The sequence below is a fragment of the Microtus ochrogaster genome, chromosome 17, assembly GCF_000317375.1.
Source record: "Microtus ochrogaster isolate Prairie Vole_2 chromosome 17, MicOch1.0, whole genome shotgun sequence".
NCBI classification, from domain to species: domain Eukaryota; kingdom Metazoa; phylum Chordata; class Mammalia; order Rodentia; family Cricetidae; genus Microtus; species Microtus ochrogaster.
In genome coordinates this window covers 20642232-20664802 of record NC_022019.1, presented here as the reverse complement: position 1 = coordinate 20664802, position 22571 = coordinate 20642232, and the positions used below count along the sequence as shown (strand labels likewise).

General features: G+C 42.5%; 1 protein-coding gene across 2 annotated transcripts in view; it reads left to right on the top strand.

Moving 5' to 3' along the window:
* Positions 1-21728, top strand: part of Lrrc63 (leucine rich repeat containing 63) — a 34853-nt gene extending 13125 nt beyond the window's left edge. For both annotated transcript variants that reach the window (XM_013349287.2, XM_005355617.3), the window contains exons 7-10: positions 3993-4129; positions 10793-10876; positions 19605-19844; positions 21285-21728. In XM_013349287.2, coding sequence (XP_013204741.1) covers positions 3993-4129; positions 10793-10876; positions 19605-19844; positions 21285-21525 — 702 coding nt within the window. In that variant the 3' untranslated portion in view covers positions 21526-21728. The remainder of the gene's footprint in view (positions 1-3992; positions 4130-10792; positions 10877-19604; positions 19845-21284) is intronic.
* Positions 21729-22571: the final 843 nt, after the last annotated feature.

Here is a 22571-nt window from a genome sequence, read left to right as displayed (position 1 = left end):
AATACAGAAGATTCAAGTTCCCAAAATCAAGAATGAAAGGTCACTGTTGACCTTATAGAAATACCAAGAAAGAGCTTAGACTTTTAAGTAACTATTCCAACCAATTTAATAACTTAGATGAAATGAATATATTTCTATAAACACTATAAGAGCAGACTAAAATATGAGTGATTTATTACAATAGCTTCAACAATAAATTTTAAAACATTCCACAAAGAAATGTTTCAGTATAGATGATTTCACGAGTGAATTCTTTCAAATTATCTAGGAAGAATTAAAACAGTCTTTCACAAACTCACCAAAGAGAAGATGAGAGAACATTTTTCCATTTCAAACCATCAAGCCAATAATAGCAAACATCAGCCATAACAAGAAAAGTAAGTACAGAGTATCATCATGCCTGTACATGTCATGTCCTCAGCCATGTTTCATGTCCTCATGACATGTTTCCAGTCCAACATACAAAAGCAATTTCACGCCACAACCAAGTGAGATTTATCTCAGGAATACACAGGTGGCTTCACATAGAAAGGCTGATAAAAGATTAAAACATGAAACGGGAAAACACAATTATCCCAATAGATATCCTAGAACACAGCTGAGACCGTCAGCACCGTTTCAATACCCAGTCCACTCAATATGGAGGAATAGCGGAGACAACCCTTGCAAACCTTCACAGCTAGTGTACTTGATGATAGAAGACTGGAAGTTTGCCTCCTCAGGTCAGGAACAAGATGGAGATGGACATTCTGACTTCTTCTGTTCAACCTTGTACTGGACTATCTAACCAAAGCAATTGGCCAAGTACTGATATCTATCCAGATCAGAAAGAAAAAATATGATTGACTATATCTACAGCTTGACAACCAATTATCCCATCAAGATGCATGAACATTTTATCTCAACTATATGAAACAGTTTTGAAGAAGAGAAGATATGAAAGCCGTGATATGATATGCAGGTAATATGACCCTTTATACAGATACAGTAAATCCAGTAAAATACGGTTATAGTGTGTACTTCCTGAAAGGTTGCAGAGCATAAGGTTAATGCAGAAAAAAGTCAACTGTGTTTTAGTATGTCATCAGTATGCAATCTTGATAAGAAAATTCCTAAAACAATTTCATTTAAAATCACATGAAAAAGAATAAAATATTTAGGAATAGGGTCAACCATACCTACCCTGTGAAATTTCAGTCAGAAAAAACATTAAATGAGACATGTATAAGTGAACAAACATCTCAGGTTCATTGGTCCAGAGGTTTGATATTCTTCTGATGATAATGATTCCAAATTAATTTACAGCTTAATTCAGTTTTACATTTCCATATGAAAAAATTGATGGGCATGAAAGAGTGTATCACCTGGCTATGGTGAATCCTGCTCGGGGGGTATTTCTCTCCCTCATCTTTATCTGATGGTCTTATATGAAAATATGAGTCAATAAAAATTTAGGACTTTTCCCAGATTGAAATACTCTAACCTGCAGGGAAGCCCTTAAAACAGAAATAAAAAAAAAACAAACAAACAAAAGACAAACAACCAAACAAACCCAACCAAACAACCAAACAAAGCAAACTCAAAATAGCTTCAGGAAGTCCCTGAAACTAACTAGATTCACTACCTCACTCCCTGCCCCCCAAGGAATAAGCGGTAAAGACTGCTGAGAGTCACCATGGGAGGAACAAGGCTGAAGAGAAGAGCCTGAGCTAGCATAATTGCCTGGAAGAAACAGGCTGGCCGAGCTGCCAGAAGTGGTTTAGACCAGCTGAGTGTCTTGGAAGGGATACTCTCCAATCTGCTGAACTGCCTGCAGGTGGTGCAGTGTGTTTCAGGTTCCCATGAGCTGTCACCCGTGCTGGGGCGGGCTTTGGTGATGCACCTGTCATTTCCGCACCTGTATGTAACCCCTCACTCATATTCCTGTAAGTGACCCCCGATAAAACTCATTGGACTTCAGTATCCAGACTCATCGTCTCTGTTGTGGACTCCCTCTCTGGGATGTGTATGTTGTGTCTGTTATGCCCGTGTCACGGGACCTCCCCAAATGAGACCACCGCAGAACCAGTATCCAATGCAAACACGCTGGGATTATTGATTACAAGTTAATTAACTCAGACTGTAATCCAACACACCGCCACAGTGGGTGGGGGAGAACAGCCCCGAGGCTTTAGGGTAGGAGGTTTTAAAGGGAAAAGCTGCAAGCAGGATGGCACAAGCCTTGGCATTTCGGGATTGGGTAAAAGGATACAACTCTTGAATCTGTTGGTTGAGGTATAGGGGAATTTCAAAACAGTGGTTAATCAGATACCTCAAGGACGTTTGAAGCAAGCAGATGTAAACAGATGTTGCTTGGGTACCCTGGTGGGTCACTTTGACCAGGGCAGGTACAGTTTCTTGGTAATGTTTATGACTTTGCTGGGCTGCATTCATTCCCCTAGTTAGGTCCTGTCTAAAATAGAGTTCTTTCTCAAAATGGAGTTTGTTCTACTCCTTCAGTATCTTTCCAGAAAAAGTCTTGTCACACAATTGTGTGTGTGTGTGTGTGTGTGTGTGTGTGTATCTGACTGTGTCTGTGCGTGCATGTGCACATACATGTGGAAATCCATGTAGGCCAGGAGAGGACATTGGATCCCCTGCAGTTACAGGCAGTTGCCAGCTTGGGTAGAAGGTTGAGACCTCCAGTCCTCTTCAACGGTAGTGAGTGTCCTTACCCTCTGAGCCGTCACTCCAGCGCTCGGAGGATAATTCTTGAGTCAGGGACACATAAACAAAGTAAGTTTTTCTGTCTCAACATATCATCATATTAACCCCAACCTTTGATTTTGAGGACTTTCTTCTCTTAATTCATTTTATTCCAATTAGTTCATAAATTAAAACACCACATAGCCTCTCACCCCGTGTATCGCAGTGACCATCTGTCCTAACTAGAAGGGCCATTCTGAAGCCAAGGAGCCCCCACTCAGAGGTTTACATTTTGACCACCAATTCCATTTTCATCGGCTTCTCCACCACACATCCACACGCTTCCGAAAGGAAAACCAGGCCCTATCAGCCATCCTGCCTACCAGGACAACATGGAGTCTGAGCCAGGACTCCTGACTTCTCGTCAGAGAAGTTTTCTTCTTGCAAAATACGTGGCCATTGACGCAGAGACTGTCAACTGGTCAGGTGACGAGGGTGAGAGACTCTGGGGTGCTCAGCCCGAAATGAGAGGCGCATATTGCACCCCCTGCTATCCAGCTCGGGGGGCTGTGTAGAAGTGGGCACTGGAAAGGTCGTAAGAGCTGGAGGTAGTGGATGACTTCATGGGACTGTTTTCCAGCAGGGCAGATGCACGGGTGAACTACCGGAAATTACCACAGCATGCACGAGGCCCATGCAAACCCAAGCCAAACTCGCTTCCAGCATGGAGAGGGAGGTGGGCACAGAGTCCCACCCCTAGCTGAGGCCATCAGCATTTGATAATTGCTTGGTGAGGGAAAGGCAATTCTCACTAATGCTGTGACCCACCAGTAGGTCAACCACACCCCACAGAGTCTTCAGTGGGTGGAGGTTGGTGGGGAGGGACAAGGCATGCTGATGAAGTTGCATGGGTCCGGAGGAGGGAGTGGGGTGGATCTGAGAGGAATGGGAGAAGGAGGGTGGATACGATCAAAACTCATTATATGGAAATCTCAAAGAATTAATAAAGTCATTATTTAAAAGGAAAAAAGTATGGCTGATGAAATTAGAGCTTTATAGCCTCCTTCGATACTCAGACGTCCTGATCCTTCACCCTCCCCCCCCCCACACACACCTTACTCATCACTCAGTGCTACCCTGCTTTGGTCTTTTTTTTCTCAAAGTGTTTATTGAGCCACACGATATGAGTCATCATGGTTTTCTACACCGATCTTTCTGTATTGGTTTAAAACCTTTATAAAAGGCACACATGAGAGTTTGTAGACTTCTCATTCAATTAACATTTGTTTTTCTTTTCTATTCACCAGATACTTCAGCTTAAAAATCTGCAAGTACTGAAACTGAGAAATAACCCTATCAGAGAAATTCCTTTTGAAATCCAGCAATTGAAGTACCTTAGGAATTTCTCCATTGCCTTTAACCTTATTAAAGAGCTTCCTGTTGGGTAATGTAAATTATTTTTATCTATTTTACTTAGTTGTAAATTATTTAGTAAAGTCTCCGTTTCCCTTTTGAAAGTGGCTAGAAGCATTTTGACTACTTACAAATTCTCATTCTGGTACCATTAGCAGATTTGCTTCTTACTGTGCGAATGAAACCAACCCAGCCACACAGGCAGTTAGGAAGGCTCCGGTGAATACAGAGCCCTGTGCCTCTCGCTGGCAATGCTTTTGCATACGGGAAACACCACACTGGGCATTAGGAGCTTGCAATGTGTGCTTTATTACTGAGGATGATGGCCCGAGGTTCTGTAGAAAGCAGTCTGTGCGTTCTGGCCCTTAGTTTTCCAGTCTGTAACAAGAAGACGGATCTGTATGATGGCTGAGAGCCTTTGCGGTCTAATAAGAATGCTGACCTTGAGTGTAGGAAGGTGGCGTTCTCTCTTAACGCTTGAGGGAAATTTTAAACTGAATCTTTAACCAAATCACCAAAACCAGGTATCTCTTCCAATTAAGAGTTTAACAAGCTGAATGTAGTAAGTTAAGTGTGTATGTGTGTATGTGTGTGTGTGTATGTCCATGCACATGTGTTTGTGCATGTTATGTAGATGTAAATACACATAGCTATATCTGTATTATATATACATAACTATATATATTCATAGGCACATACAGCACCTAAATATGCATTCATAACATATAATCTGTAATCATAATCATATACTTTAAATAGTCCTGTCACTGAAAATGTGACAATCCCTATGGTAACTAAAATTTGGTTGTAATTCAAGAGTCAACCTTTGTCATTGTTACACACTGGCCAAATTGCATAAACTGTTGGTTACAATAAAATGTTTCAGGTGGTACTTTAAACATATTAGTATTTTTAAAGCAAAGTGCTATTTTTACTAACTATAATTAGATGGGCATGTCTATCAAAGACAGATTGGCAGCATACTAAACTCAAAATGGAAAACAGTAGTACAGTCTTACCGATTGCAAAGAAAACACAGAGCAACCTCTGACATGACGGGAAATGCTTGTTCAGTGAAAACTCACCGAGAGGGATGACACCACAAAAGATGCCATTGCACCCCTGTTTAAAACTGTCAGCCCTCTCGCTTGCTCAGCCAGGGAGACCTGATGGCACTGTGGCAGGATTTAGGAAGCATCACCTGAAACCAGGGAAACGCAGTGAACCGAGCAGGGCTCAGCATCCTGGAGTCGGTTATACCTCCAGACACATTTCACACTCTGGTCGTTACTGTCTGAAGTAGTCACACAGATGTGCAGTGGACATCCCACTTTAATTCTTGGGCTTCAGCAGATGTTCTTATACACTTGCTGTGTGCTGCTGGGGCTCCTGGTCCGTCGGGAAGACAGACAAGTCAATATAATTAATAACATAAAATTATGGAGCTGTGCCCTGTAAGCTCTGTGGACAGGGAAGGGTAACATGGAAGCCATGCTGTGGGTTCAGAGTCATTCCCTGAAAGAGAGGATGCCTAACCAAATGCAGCTTCTGAGTTGGCTCCATCTCAGGGGTCAAGCAAAGGATGGTCATTCCATGAATGGGATAGATGTTTCTTGAATGAACAGAGTTCCAAAGCTTCATACATAATGTAGGTTAGAAAATAGCAACTTTTTGCTAAATTTTGCAACCTACAGGGCAGAGCCAACTGGAGTGATAAATGGGTCTTTGTGATGTAAGGGGAGGAAGTATACTTTACAGAATGACTGGCCATCATGGGGCTTTCTATAGGGCAGTGGTGGAGCCAAATTCTCCTTTGGTGACACTTGTAGCAGTGTGAAGAATGGCTTTGTGAGAACAAATCAGAGTTCACAGTGACCACTGGGGACCATCAGAGTGGTTAAGGCAAGAGAGGAAGAGAAGGTGGACTAGGGCCATGGAGTGAGCACTGCAATATCTAATACTGGTTAAGACGTAGCAAGTAAAAGGAAAAGAAGCATCTGGGTTTAAAGGTCAGAGTAGGGGCTGGGGAAATGGCACAGTTCTTATGAGCACACACGGCTCTTCCAGCGCCAAGCCCTGTTCCCAGCACCCATATTGCGTTGCTCACAACCGCCTGGAGCTCCAGCTCCAGGGGATCACATGCCCACTTCTGGCCTCTCCTGGTATCCACACACATGTGCACAGACACACAAATAACATATCCAAAAAAGTCATATTGTGCACTGATAGATAAGAGGTAGTTACAGAGACCAGGGTGAAGGGAACGCCCTGGCTATATAAAGGCAGCCAGATGAGCGGATCCCTTCCTAGGAGGAGGATGGGAAGAGTCAAATACAAAGAGAAGCCCAGTCAGACGAAAGCCAAATGGTCAGCGCAGAAGCCACAAAGGGAGTTTGTGGACAGCCTGAGCTACCCTGCCTTAAAAAACAAAGGAGATTGCCTTTTCCTGTTATTACTTGCTTACAGTTTTACTTAGGATTTTTATGTACTGAAGCTGTTTTTCCTTTTCTCTGTCACTTGGGTGACTAAGTTTCTCTAAAAGTATGGTCTTTCTAGTCATGTGACATCTGTGTGCCACAGGAGAGAGAGCCCTGCTCCCCAAGGCCAGCTCAGTACTGTAGATGCTGAACCTTGTGGAGAGCCACTCATGGCCTTGACGCCATTTTCTATTGGCAAGGCTAGGCTAAGTGCACTTCATCTCAAGAACACTACAAAAGTCAAGGAGAAATAGCTTTATAAATTGTTTTGTAAATTCCTCCAGTTATTTCTAAATCCTTTTCTTTTCTCCTGAACCTACATTTCTACAATGAAATAAGACATTTAGACCATTGAAAGTTTCTTCCCCTTTTATGTAAAATAGATTTTTTTTCTCATGTAATATATCCTAATTATGGTTTCCCGTCCCTCTGCTTCTCCCGGTCCCTCATCACCTCACCTCCCATCTGAATCCACTCCCTTTCTGTCTCTCATTTAGAAAACAAGCTTCTAAAGGATAATAATAAGATAAATAATAAGATAAAACAAAAGAAAGGAACACATTGGAATTAGACAAGACAAACAAAGAGAAGGAAAAGAGCCCAGAAGAAGGCACAAGGAACTTTGGGACCCACTCATTCACACACTCAGGAATCTCACAAAAACATTACATTGGAAGGAAGCCATAATAGATGCAAAAGACACACCCGTGCAGGAGACCACTAGGTTTGCCCACATTGATTAGAAGGCCTTGTTTCACTCACGTTCTCTAGTCCCTGTGGCGCTTATGTACTTCCTCCTTTTCTGCTGGGTTCCCTGAGCCCTGAGGGGAGGGATGTAATAAAGACTTCCTGTTTAGGGCTGAGTGTCCCAAGGTCTCTCACTGTGGGTCTCTGTATTTGTTCCCATCTGGCCGCTGGAGGAAGCTTCTGTGATGGAGGCTGAGCAAGACACAGATCTATGAGTCTAGCAGAGGTCATTGGGAGTCATTTTATTGCTGTGTTCTTTTAGTAGAATAGTAGTGTTTGTCTTTACCCTCCGTCCCTGGGCCATCTAGTCTCAGGTTCTCGGTCACCCAAGTTGTGTTGGGTGTGGGTCCCATCTCCTGGAGTGGTGCTTAAGTCAAACCAGATTTCGGTTGGCTCCTCCTACAAGCTTTGTGCCTCCGTTGCACTAACATATCTTGCGGGCAGATATCATTGGGGAGTTGAGACCAGTGATGTTGAGAGACATCAGTGAGCAGCGTTTGTTAATTGTTGAGTATGATTGACTCTTTGGGTTGGAGTTTTCCTTCTAGCCTCCCATGGGACATTATTTGTAGACAGATATTGCTTAAATTTGGTTTTATCATAAAATATCTTACTTTCTCCATCTGTTGTGATAGACAGTTTTGCTGGGTATGGTAGTCTAGGTTGGCATCTGTGGTCTATTAGAGTCTGTAGCACATCTGTCCAAACCCTTCTGGCCTTTAGAGTCTCCATTGAGAAGTCAGGTGTTATTTTAATAGGTCTGCTTTTACATATTACTTGGTCTTTTCTCATTGCACCTTTTAATATTCTCTCTTTGTTCTATATAGTCAAATGTTTTGATTGTTAAGTGTCAAGGGGACTTTCTTTTCTGGTTCAGTATATTTAGTATCCTGTACGGTTAATATACTTTAATGGGCATCTCCTTCTTTAGGTTAGGAAATTTTTCTTCTATGATTTTTTAAATATATTTTCTGGGTCTTTGCTCTGGGTTTCTTCTTCTATTATTCTTAGATTTGGTCTTTTCATAACGTCCCAGATTTCCTGGATGTTTTGTGCCAGGAGTTCTTTTTTTTTCTTCCTTTTTATTTTTTAGATTTAACACTTTCTTTAACCTGTGTATTCATTTCATCTGTTATGCTTTCAATGCCTGGGAGTCTCTCTTCCATCTCTTGTATTCTGTTGGTGAGGCTTGCCTCTGAGTTCCTACGTTTTTCTTTTCCACATTCCCCTCAGTTTAGGTTTTCTTTATTGATTCTGTTTTTACATTCCCAGGATCTTGACCGATTTTTCCTCGTTTCCTTCCACTGTCTGTGTTTTCGTAGACTCTTCGGAGAGACTTGTTCATTCTCCTTTAAAGACCTCTATCATTCAGAAAGTCTATTTTAAGGTCTCTTTCTCGTGCTTCAGTTGCAGTGCTCAGGCCCCGCTGTGGTAGGGTTGCTGAGCCTGGTGGGGACAGATTGTTACTGATCGTGTTTTTACTCTGGCATCTAGATGTTTGGGTTTGGAAAGATTGTAATTCTAGGTGCTGATACCTGGTATTGTCTTTTTTTCCCCCTTGGTTTCTATTGACCTCTCTAGTTCTTAGGAGAGTGTGTTGGCCATATGTTGTCCAGTAGGAAATTCTGCTGGGATCCTGACAGATGTGGCCACTGGGGTTTCCAGATAAATCTGTTTCTAGGAATGGGAATGGACTGGGGAGGTCCATAGAGGGGAGAAAAGCAGGATGAGCCACTGGGATCTGCTTAGTTCCCATAATGGAGCAGAGAGTGAGGAAAGGTCACAACAGGCGATCTTCTACAGAGCTGGGAATGAGACCGGGCAATTGGATTTGGAGGAGCAGAGGGAGAGGGAGGATCTGCTGTGGGTCTACCCTCCTCCCTGACTGGTCTAGCCTGTGGTTCCCGGAGAGTGCCTCCCGGAGTTGGAGGCTGGGATGATGGGATAACCTAGGGGAAGGAAGTTGGAAGGGCAAGATCTCTGTGATGTGCTGAGGCAAAACAAACAAATAAACCATGATCTCGAGTTGAAAGCACAGAGTAGATAGTTCAGCATTTTCTTAACAGAGATGAAAAAGAAATTGGGGGTGACCACTGGACCACAAAGGGTTATCTTACACTTCCCTAGTCAGTACCACCAGTTTCTCAGAGAAAAGGACTTTAGATCAGCTGGGCTTCATACATTTCTGATTTACTCGGCATGACACTGGATAGATAGAAGTAGAAGATGGAATTCCTGGTCTCTAGGACCTCATAGTTGTACGATGGCACAGGGGCCCAGAGAGGTGAACTCTCACACGGAAGTGTCGGCTCTTTTAGTTGAAAAGATCTGGAGAGAGTTCTGTGCAAAGAGGCAACATCTGGGTTAAGATTTCAAACACGAGAAGACAATGACCAGAGTCAAGTTTGGGGAGACGCTGCGTGAGGTTTGGAGATACGTAGGAGCTGTTTGTTCAGATACCTGGAGCACATAAACGGTGGCTCACAGGAAGTATGGGATGGAGAACCACAGGCAAGCTAGGAAGTCATCAGGGCGGGATCCTGACGCTCTCCATCTGCCATGCTGAAACAGTGGGAAGCTGGTTAAATCCTGTACTCACACTGCCTTAGTAATGTTTCAGGTCATTTGTGCAGGAAGAGGCGGCCTTTGAGAACAGGATACACAGTGTGGGGGTGGGTGGGCGTTACCAGGGACTGTGATCTATATCACACTTTGCTGTTCAATTCCAGTCTTCCAGACACGATTTGTTTGCATCCCCCCGGGAGATAGACCCATGGTGCTGCTGTGGTCACTGGATCTAGGACCCACCCTTATTCAGAATGACCCCATCTAATTTGAAAATAATCATTACATATTATAATTACAAATATGGTCACATTCTGAGATTTAAGCGGGCCCAAAGGAAGAGCTAAAGGATGCCATGGCTCTACACCACACAACTACAGCATCATGAGTCTGCCCAAATTCTGGGTAGCCAGAAACAGAAGCACCATAGCCTCCTTGGAAGAAGACCCTGTGAAGGCAGAGACAAACGCAGCTGCAAGCCAGGGAAGGCAAGGATTGCAGGCAACCCTGGGCAACTAGGAGAGATGATGCCCCCAAAAAGGACATTGTTCTTCCCACAGCTGGATTCTGGAGCTCTGGTTCCTGAACCACACGTGGGAAGCTGCCGTGCTGCTGCTTCTGGCTACCCAGAATTTGGGCAGGAAACAAACATAGAAACCAAGAAAAAGCTTTGGCTGATAAAAGATTCTTAGCTGTCTTTTGCTAAGTGAGGCTTTTCCCATTCCAATTTCTTCAAGCAATCATCAAGGACATAAGAATCATTTTGGGAGGTATTTGTGGAATGGGTACTACCCATAATGAAAAGTAACTCTCAGTGTCTTAGGAAAATGCTTAATTTCTAGATGTTTTCATTCCCAGTGACAAGGACTAGTCATTACTAAAACTAACTGTTCTTTCTATTTAAGGTTATTTAACCTGGCTTATCTTGAGGAACTTGACATTTCCTACAATGAAATTTATAATATTCCGAATGAAATCCAGAGACTCAGGTACCCGCAAAGCAGTAGTTACACAGAAAATGACCTGCCCCCCCCCCCAGGATGTTTTGGTAATGAGAGTGATGAAGGACTTAGTCTTTTCATTTGTTTCAGTCACAGAATTTAATACGTGAATCATGGACTTTATTTTAAAGTGTAATTTGAATAGCTAGTGTATAGTGTCTGCAAGATGTATTTTCAATGATTTTTATAAAAGTAAAATGTGGTAGCCGGGCGGTGGTGACACACGCCTTTAATCCCAGCACTCGGGAGGCAGAGGCAGGCAGATCTCTGTAAGTTTGAGGCCAGCCTGGTCTACAAGAGCTAGTTCCAGGACAGGAACCAAAAGCTACGGAGAAACCCTATCTTGAAAATCCAAAAAAAAAAAAAAAAAAAGTAAAATGTGGTGACCTTTTAATACAATAACAAACTATTTTTGTCAAGTTTTTGGCATGAGTATATATAGCTCTTATACATTTCAATATATATATAATATTCAAGTATGTATATTATATAATATATAAAAATCACACACATATTATATATGCATGTATATATAATAAAATTCTTTTACGAATTAATAAAAGTCCTGAACTTAACTGTGTCCTATTTTTTGTTTTTGAGACAAGGATTCACTATGCAGCTCTGCCTGATCTGGAACTCACTATGTAGACCAGCCTGGCCTCCAGTTCATAGAGATCCACCTGCTTCTGTATCCCACGTACTGGGATTCACGGTGTGGGCCACCATGCCTGGCTCTGTGTCTTATTTTTATTATGAATTTACAATAATGACTAATATGGAAGATATTTTTCAGTAGTTATTTCACTAATTTGAAAGATTATTTGGGAGCTGGAGAGATGGCGCAGTGGTTAAGAGCACTGCCTACTCTTCCAAAGGTTCTGATTTCAATTCCCAGCAACCACATGGTGGCTCACAACCATCTGTAATGAGGTGTGGTGCCCTCTTCTGGCCTGCAGACATACACACAGGCAGAATATTGTATACATAATAAATAAATATTAAAAATAAATAAATAAAAGAAAGATTATTTGTCATAATCCTTAAGCTTATGTTATGGAATTGCCTGTCCCTCCTTCAGCACCTACAAGCACAGACTTAACACATCAATTGCAGTTGTCTTGAGTTACAGAGAATTTTGTTGGAAGTGTTTACTTTCTATTTTAAAACAAGTGGTAGGTGCTAGAGACATGGCACAGTGGTTAAGAGCACTTGCTGTTCTCCCAAGTTCAGGTCAAGACACCAAAACTGGGTGGTTCACAACCCCTTCAAACTCCATCCAGAATTTGGATGCCTTCTTCTGTCCTCCAAGGGCACTGGCCTCACACGTCACACACACACACGTACACACACACACACACACACACACACACCCCACATGCACTCACACACATAAACACACACATCACACAAACACGTAAATATAAATGCTAAATCTAAATCTAAAACACTATGTACTCAATCTTTCAAACTTGTAAAATATTTTATTTTAAATTACATATCTGTGTGTGTAAGGTTGTGTCCGTGTGAAGACAGGTGCCTGGAGTGGCCAGAGGCACGGGATTCCCTGGAGCTGGAGTTACAGGCAATTGTAAGCCATCTGCTGTGGCTGCTGGGAATGAAACTCGGTCCTTGGCCAGCGTAGGTGCTCTTAGCCATGGAACTGTCTCTTCAGCCTCTCAAATCTTACTTTATGTCCTTCATAAGAATGTGTGCCTCATTTCATAACTTTCATAATAATTGTCTCCAAGTATTTCAAATTGTGTTTCTATATATAATATTTCTCTTATTTTCAATATTAGCTGATTAAGGTAAATACAGAATAGAAAAGAGGTACTGTTTTAGCCTAAATTTTAACAAATCAAGCTGTGTAACCAAATTTCATTATTAGTTCTCACTGCCTGATTGGTTTCCTAGGAACACAGTTATATTTTCAGCAAAATAAGAAAATTCTTCCCCAGGTTTTCCAATGTTCCTGTCAATTTTTTTGTGTAGTAATCTTTATATTTTACCAGGAGAATGCAGCCTATTTGATGTTATAATAGGTACAGCTATTTTTCTATGTACTTACTTATCTTTGTCATGGTCTCTGTTGCTGTGAACAGACACCATGACCACAGCAACTCTTATAAAGGAAGACCTCTAACGGGGACTGACTTCCAGTTTTAGAGGTTTAGTCCATTACCATCATGGTGGGAATCAAGGCAGCATTCAGGCAGACATGGTACTAGAGATGGAGCTGGGTGTTCTTACATCCTGAGTAACAGGCAGCAGGAAGTGGTCATTCTTTACTGAGCATGACTTGAGCATATATGAGTCCACAAAGCCCCCCTCCACAGTGACACTCTTCCTCCAACAAAACCTCACCTCCTAACGGTGCCACTCCCCTTGGGGGCCATTTCGTTTCAAACCATATTACTTTACCCTGTACCTTTCTTGCTGGTGATGTGTTTGGATACTGTTTTTTTCCCCGCCCCCTGTTTTATTTTGGAGCTTACCAGACTTGCCTGATAGGCTATGGGCCACCTCGCCTTTTCCTGATGCCCCAGCTCTTAGAGGATGCTTTGGGCCATGGCTGTGTCTGGCATTGCAGCTTCTAGGCAGCCCAGACGTCAGGGTTCCTCAGCCTGGAGGCAGCAACAGGGTTCCAACAGCCCTGGTCTGGGGTCTGAGACTTCTCTCTGGAATACTCTGGTGATCAGAGTCTGCAGTTTCTCTTCTGTGGTTCTTACAGCTCTTCTCTGGGCTCATCTCAGATCCCCGCGCCCTCTTGCCCTCTCTCTCCACCCACTGGCCTCCTTCTTGCTCAGAGTTGCCATACTGCTGCTCCCACACTGCTGAAAATAGGAAAGATTCCCTCAAGGGAAACTTTATATTGTTAGGGAGTTTGTGACTCCTGGGAAAAGACCATAGACTCAATCCAATTATAACAAAGAGATTAATTGATTATCTGCTTTCAGGATGAACAATCTCTGAGCCAAATTTGAGATTGCACTGAAGGAGGGGTGTGGGGAAAGGTTTCTAAAGGGGAAGACTGTAGGAAGCCAAAACTAGTCTGTTCTGCCAAGTTCAGTGGTTAAAGCAACTCAGAACAATCTTTGGGTGTCTATGTAAGCAAGTTACAGAAACAAAAGTTAGTCCTATCATAGTAAGTGAGTCACGGACAGCTGTACTGTTTGGGGTGGGGGGGTCACTGAGCCAGGGTTGTTGTGAGCTTCTCTTCCAGGAACTGGAGTCAGAGACACACTGCTAGCGGGGACCAAGGTGGATACCTAGCATAAGATGTGGTTTCTTTAGCCATCACAGTATCACACCTAATGGCCAAACATCACAGGAGGAAACACAGGTGGGTTTCTGCTGAGTGGACTCACTGAGCAAGCCCAAGCACCCTGTTTATACAGCCCAAGAAGGGACAGTGGGGAAAATCACACCTTTGCCTCTTAGCACCAGGCACAAGCAGCTGCTTTCTCTCCCTCTCTGGCATCAACATCACCGAGGCTTGAGATTAGTAAAATATCTAGCCCACACTGTTTGAAACAGTCCTGGCTGAGTCTGCACCGAAACTGTAGCCATCGTCTGAGGTCATCGTGTAGTTTCTCAGAGTGTGTAGAATGTCCAGCTGGCTGGTAGTGGCACAGGGGTGCATGGGTTACCTATTTGACTCCAGCCTTTTTGGTCCAGGCAGCCAGGACAGAAAGTGAGGGTTCAGCAGCTGCTAAGCAGTCGATCTTCCCAGTTCCCAACCTCTTTCCTTAAAGGAACACCAAGATAGGAAGTGCTCACAATATACTCCTGAAGTGACGTCATTAACACTAGTACCGACTTTCAGTGTCTTAAGCTTGCTTAGTTTTTGCCCATGGCCCTAAGGGTAGGCAGAGTACCCTTCCAACTGTCTCGTTCTCACCTCACAGACTGGAAGGGGAGAAGGGGTCCTTCCTTGACTTTGTTTATAAGGGTGTTTAACCCATTTGTGAGAACCTAGTCACTTCCTTGAGGCTCTGCTTCCAGGTATCTTGAGAGGAAGACATTCATTGTAAGACTGTAGAGGCATTCTTTGTGTGGTCAGGCACTCTCTTCCCATCCCACCTCCAATCCCTGGTGCGGACACAGGGCTCTAACTGGCTCTTTCATTATGGTCTCTACAGACTTATTCTTAGTCCTGCTTCATCCTGCCTGCAGGAGCCCCACCTCCACTACCTCCATTCCCTGGGGACTCTGCATCTTGGAGCAGACCCAGGGTATCCTTGGCTCTCTCCTGCTTCCCCTCTCAACCTTTCCTCCTGACCCATCTCTATTCCTCGATGTCACACATTGACCCACAAAGATAGGCTCTACCAAGGACCCCGCAGCCACCACACTTACTAAGGCTGCAGAGAGGGCAACAGGAACCGAGCAACAGAACATGACCAACAAAACATGGCAGGATAGTTACACCAAGAAACACTTCAACTATCATAACTCTCAATGCCTGGATCCTGCTGCAAAAACACAAAGATGGACATCTAAGTCAGTGGACCTCCTCCAGAAGCCAGCAACCCCACGGCAGTATTCCCTGCGAAAGGAAATTTAGATGAAACACAAAACATGGACTTCAAAATATCAATTATGACTATGTTAAAGGACCTTAAGGACCATATGAGTGGTCCTTAATGAAGACCGTGGGAACAGAAAGAATAAGTTGAATGAAATAGCGAAAACAATTCAAGCCATTAAAGTAGAATTGGACAAAGAAGTAGAATCACTACAGAGAGTCCAAATTAAAATAAACCTAGAAATGAAAAACTTAGATGTCAAACAAAAGCCTTAGAGGTAAAGCCGCACTGACACCAAAAGATTACAAGACATGGAAGAGAAAATGTCATGTGTTGAAAACATGGTAGAAGTGAATAGCTCAGTCAAAGAAAGTGTTAAATCTTAAAAAAAAATTGAGGCATAAAATACCCCGGAAATATGGGAAACTATGAAAAGACCAAATCTATCAGTAATTGGTGTAGAGGAAAAAGAAGAAACCAGGTCAGAGGCACAGAAAATATTTTTAAACAAATCATAGAAGAAAATTCCCAAAAAAGCACACCTCACCTTGAGGAATAGATATCGCCTCAGGGTAAATGGATGGAAACAGGTATTCCAAGCAAATGGTACCAAAGAAGCCAGCAGGTGTAGCTATTTTAATACCTGACAAAATAGACACAAGATGAACTAATCAGAAGATATAGGGAAGGACACTACATAATCAATATAGGAAAAATCCACCAGAAGGAACAAAGAACCAGTAATACACACTGGAGAAAAGACAGCATCTTCAACAAATGTTGCCTGTTAAACTGGATGGCTGCATATTAAAGAATGAAAATAGATCCATATTTATTTTCTTGCCACAAAGCTCAATTCCAAATGGATCAAGGACTGCAACATAGGAACATGTAACCTGTGTTAAATAGTTTCATGTCAACTTGATGTAAGCTAGTATTATCTGAAAGAAGGGAGCCACAATTGATAAAATGCCTTCATAAGATCCAGCTCTAAGGCATTTTCTCAATTATTGAATGATGGAGGCAGGCCCAGGCCATTGTGAGTGGGGCCATCCCTGGATTGGTGGTCCTGGGTTCTATAAAAAAGCAGACTGAGCAAGCCATGGGGACCAAGCCAGGAAGCAGTACCCTTCCATGGCCTCTGCATCAGCTCCTGACTCCAGGTTCCTGCCCTGTTTGAAGCTCTTGCCCTGACTTTCTTCAGGTAATTGAGTATTTTCTTCTTAAAATCTAAGAACAACATATTGGTGAACAGCAATATGGAAGTGTAAGTGTTAGCCAAACAAACCCTTTCCTCCCCACCTTGATTTTTGGTCATGGTGTTGAATCAAAGCAACAGAAATTCTGACTAGGACCTAACCTGAACTTGACAGAGGAGAAAGGGGGGAATAGACTTGAGCTCATCAGCACTGGAATGGGATTTCTGAACAACACACTGATAGTACAGGCACCAAGACCAAATATTAATAAATTAAAACTTTATGAAGTCAAGTAACTTCTGTATGAAAAAGCATACCATCATTTGGACAAAGCAGCAGCCTACAGAAGAGGAAAATGTCTTTATCAAGTATACATCTGATAGAGGGTTAGTATCTAAAATATATGAAGTATTAAACAAAAAACCTGAACACCAAGAAAACAAACTAATTACAAAATGTGGTGGGTTTTTTTTTTTTTTTTTACTAAACTAAACAGACTTTCGGAAAGATGAAACACAAATGATTGAGAAACTCTTAAATAATGTTCAACATCCTTAGCCATCAAGGAAATGCAAATTAGGACTACTTTGAGATTCCATCTTGCACCAGTCAGAAAGGCCAAGATCAATAACACAAATGACAGTGCCTGCTGGTGGGGAAAGTGAAATAGTTATTCTCAACTGGTGGGAGCGCAAACTGGTATACCCAGACATCCTTTTCTACCAACTAAAATGTCCAGTGCCAAGAATGGATTACATCTTGTTGAGTTATTGGCGAAGGGTCACATGGAACCTCCCCAAATGTCATAGGTTATTGCCATGGTTGTTGGTTGCTTTCCACAACCTTCTGGTAAGGGCCTATTGCTGAAGACAGTGCTTATTTATTTCATGGATCATGGGGAAATCAAGCTAGTGCCTAACTGGAAGTTTCATCCCTACTGATTGGGATTCATGGTGCTGGAAGGTACCCTGCAGGCTACCAGAGGACAAAGGTAGCCATCAGCCCAGCTACAGACACTGTGACCTACAACAGTGACCTGTCTGCATGATAATAGTTGCACAAATGTCACGGGGGTAACCAACCACTCTCTGATTTGGATTTAAGGTTGCTCTATGATATGAAAGCCATACCAGATGCTGCTAAACTGACCAAGAAACAGATTAGATAAGCTATGGACCTAGGAAAAATCAAATACCACTATTCTGCTAAAGGAATATCACAATGAAATGACTCCTGATGACATTGTTGTTGTCATAGGCCAGTGCCTGGCTCAGCCATCAGCAGAGAAACATCTTGCGGTAGATGAGAGCTAACACAGAAATCCAAAACTACACAGTGTGCAGTGAGAGACTTCGGAGCACTAAGGCCTAAATGGGATGTCTTCATGAGACCCTGCCCCTCAAAGCTCAGGGATCTGTGCAGAAGAGGAGGTGGGATGACTGTAAGACCTGGAGATGCTTCATGACTCCAAGAATACAGTATCTTCTGACACAGCAGAACTGATGCACATATGAACTCACAGAAACTGGCTGCATGCAGAATATCTGCACAGATAGGGTCCAGCACCAAGAGGGGGGATGTGGATGTAGGGTCTCATTCCTTACCAATAATTATTTGCAACCGATGCATGCTATCAAAGGGAAAATCAAGTTTTTACCAATGGGAAATCATTGCATATAGTAATCACACCCCAGGGCAGGCTCCGTGCTGGTCATTAGTTAGCCATCATCTATTGAACTCCATGGTTTATTGTTGTTGTTTTCTGATCTTTGTTTTGTGGTTGTGGTGGTGAACTTTTTGTTTCGGCATTTTTGCCTTATTTTGGCTTTGTGATTTTTTGTTTGTGTGTGTGTGTGCTTGTGTGTGTTTTAAAGAGAAAGAGATAAACAAAGATGAGTGGGTAGGGAAGTGGCAGGATCTGGGAAGAGTTATGGTAGGGGAAGGAACGTGATCAAAACATATTTTATGAAGATTTTAATAAACAGTGTATAAGAAGTGTGTAAATGTTCAAATCCTAACAGTACTCTGCTACTGACCCTTAGGTTTGTGTTGTCTGTAGAGGGACGTGATTGTGTCCATTCTGTCCTTCTGGACAAAATAAGAGCCTGGGGTTTGCCTCACATAGAATTGCTCTCAGTATGTGGTTAAGAACGGTAGTCAAGCTGTATTTGAAGAGTCTCTTTGTTTGAAACTTTGATCATGTTTTACTTTGTCAGCAAGAGTTTCCGTCAGAGAACCCAGTTTGGAACAAAGGGATGTGAGACTAGATTGTGACAGAGCGTTCAGAAGCTCCCACCCACTCAACCACCTGGAGGCCTGTTTACCTGTAGAGCATTTTGACAGTGATTTGATGTTTGTATGTCCCTTGTTTACAGAAACTTTTCTGTCCACCGTCAGCACTCCTTAGAAAAGAGACTTCAGGAAACACCACTGAGGCAGTGAGGAAAATCAGTCCCGTTCAGTCTCTTTGAATAAAGGGAAAGGATTGCTAGAAACGGTTGGCCCAGCGAAAAGCAAAGGACCAATTTGCTGAGGGGCCAGAGCATAACGTAACAGTATATTTTGACGTCATATATTTCACTGTTTTTATTAGGCATTAATGAAAACATTTATTGGCATTCTGTTTGTCTTTGAAAATGCTTTTTTTTTCTGTATGTGGTGTGTTTATGTGTTTATGTGGTGTAACACTTTTTAGTCCTCTGCTTTTTCCGTGGCTATTTCTTTGTCCAGAGTGATGATGTTTGCAGAGACTCACCCAAGGGCATCATCCATCAGCTGTCCTGTTCACACAAATGTGCTTCTTTGCATAATGATATATTGGTTCAGTTTTTCTATAAGGAAATTCTCTTGATTCCACGAAAATATTAAGATAGATGTTTTATTCCCACCCGTGTGGGTGCCAGGTTTCAAGAACACCAGTGCAGAAACTCACATGAGTACTATAAATTGCATGACTATCTTCTAAAATATGATGTCTCTTCTGTACAGATCACTTGAGAAGCTGATTGTCGATGGGAATTACATGACTTCTTTTCCACCTGGGATTTTAAGGCTGAACTTGACCAAACTCCAATTCGATAATACGTTCACTAGTTGCCATTTTTGGTCAGAGTATTGCTGGAACAACCCCCCACAACTAACTCATATTTGTGCTTTCTTCATTGTCAAAAATAATCTACATAAAGTTTATGATTTCATCCCAAAGAGAGCTCAAAGGTGTCTAAGAATGTAAGTACTTTCAAGCATGCTTTTTATCAAGACACACTTCTGAGTATTTCCCTAGCCCACACACAAACAGTTCTTCCTTTACTCATTCTTGCTTTGCAGGTATACTAGTGTATTCTAAATCAGTCCCATTTTATAACATTCTCCAGTTATTTCTAAAGTTCGGTGATGGTGGGCAGTATCTATGCATCTATTAGTTAAACCTTGTCTGTGAATTACTAAGTACACAGAAGTGATTCCTTTCCAAGATTGTTAAGTCCCAAGGGACATGCTTTACTCCGTTCTGCCCTGAGCGATCCACACACACACACACACACACACACACACACACACACACACATCAAGAATCAATGAGCAATTGACACTTTGTTACCTAACCCCAAGACTAGGGTTCTTAGGGCCCACTGAAATGTTATAGAACCATTTTGACTATGTAAGTAAAGGAAATTACCATCATTATCACTGGGACTATGAATTGTACAAGTACTTATAGTATGCCTAAGCAAAATGGTTTCCCAGGAATATTTAAAAGAGCAATATTGACTCAGTAAAGACATATGTAGCATAGCTTTGATCTTGATTGTCCCTCAAAGAACCATGTGCCAATATCTTTATCCCCAAGGTGCTGCTCCTGGGAGTTAACAACCAGGAAGAGGTGGGACCTAGTGAAAGATTCCCAGGTTCAGGGAGAGCATATCCTTTAAGGCAGCTATGGAGTCTCAGTTCCTTTAGTTTTTTGGCCATAGATGAGTTAGTGGCTTTGTTCTGCTACTAACTCCCACCATGATATGAGAATATGGCTCCATAATAGTGTGTGTGTGTGTGTGTGTGTGTGTGTGTGTGTGTGCGCGCGCGCGCGTGCGCTCGTGTGCGTGTGTGGCATTGAGAAAGACTTGGATTTAATCCCCAGTACCCCAAAAGAAGCCCATTCCCATCTCTCCAGGGACTAGAGAGATGGCTCCATGGTTAAGAACTCTGCCTGCTCTTCCTAAAGGTCCTGAGTTCAATTCCCAGCAACCACATGGTGGCTCACAACCATCTGTGATGAGGTCTGGTGCCCTCTTGAGGAAGAAACGTGGTCAGTTGTCCTCTTCTACTTAGACCAGGAAACCCAATATGGACAAGTTCAACAGAACCATCATATACGGGCTGCCCATGCATGCTTCAGTATTGCCAGAGCATAAATTTCATTTTCATTCACTTCAAAAGAAGAGGAGGCTCCCCAGATTCACTTTCCAATTATAATGCACTGTGCACATAAACGCTTACTTTAGAAAGCAGGTTCCTTGCACACACATTTAATCTGCTGTTCCCTGTATTAGGATTTAAATTTTGACTTAATAGTAGATGCCTTGTCTAGATGTCAGATCGATAAAAACCAAGCAGTAATTTTTACTTTAGCGGAAACTCAAAATATCCTCTTGATGTCTCTCTTCCTTTCAGCACATCCAGGTGTGACTGGTGTCACGGCCCCAAGTTTGGTGAAGGTTTTCGCATCATCCGATCCTGTGATATGTTTGGATCAACCCAGATTCCTATCATGTTCTTTGTCTGCTCTTCTCCCTGCTATCTGGAGATCAGGGAGACCAGTTTTGTTTTAGAAGGTTTCCCTTGTAGAAGAATAGCTCTAAATACGGATTGGGTGAAAGAAAGCAGAGCTAGTGATGTAACATTTTATTTGTAAAGTCCACCAAGACTTATGTATGAGGAAGTCATCTCTCAGCGCCCAGGTTCTGTGTGGAGACCTACAGGTCTTCTCCGCTGAGTTCTCTCTGTCTGATTGTTAGGGATCATTGTGGAACTGTGCCACGGGAACTAGAAGTGGCCTTTGGGGTTCAGTTAGGCTCTTGAGAATTTTCTGGAGCACATGTTTACAGAAAGAAAAAAACGATGTTCAAAAACATTTGCAGAAAGCGCTGCATCTTCCATCTTGTCTTTTCATGAACCCATATTCGGTGACGAGCCAGCCGCTCGAAACCATCACAGAGAACTCTGCCATCAAGGCCGCAAAGTTGTATGTCCAGGTATCCAATGTTAGTTTGTGTGTTTCTGTGAAAACCTGTCCATCGCTGACCATCTCCATTGATTTTCTTTTGAGAATAAAAGATTAAATTCCAACTCGATTTTTTTTTTAATTGGTTTCCCTGCCTCTTAGAAAACTAATACAATCATAAAACCAATACAATCAGTGGCTACCTTGGCCTTTAGTCCACAAAGTTGAGACTAACTCCACGGGCCGGCACTGAATTTACTGTAGACTTTGATGAGAGCCAAACCAGAAAGCAGAATTCAGTGACACTACAAAGCGGTACCCACCTAAAATGGAACTTTGGTTTATTTTGAAAGCTGGAAAGATGGCTTAGCAATTAAGAGCATTTGTTGCCCTTGCAGAGGACCCTCGTTCCCAGTACCCGCATGGTGGCCCAGCGACACCCATAACTCCAATTCCAAGGGATCAGGTACCTTCTTCTGACCTCTGAGGGCACCAGGCATGCATGCATGCAGGCAAAACACTCATACACATAAAATTAATTTTTGAAACACTATCTAAGTGTTTATTTTGTTTAAAAGAAGGTATGGGGGTTTAAACAAGAATGGCCCCATAAGCTCTTATGTTTGGATACTTGGTCCCCAGTTGGTGAATTGTTTGGGAAGGATTAGGAGGTGTTGTCTTGTTGAAGAAGCTATGTCCCCGGGGGCTGGCTTTGAGGTTTCAAAAGCTATGTGCTG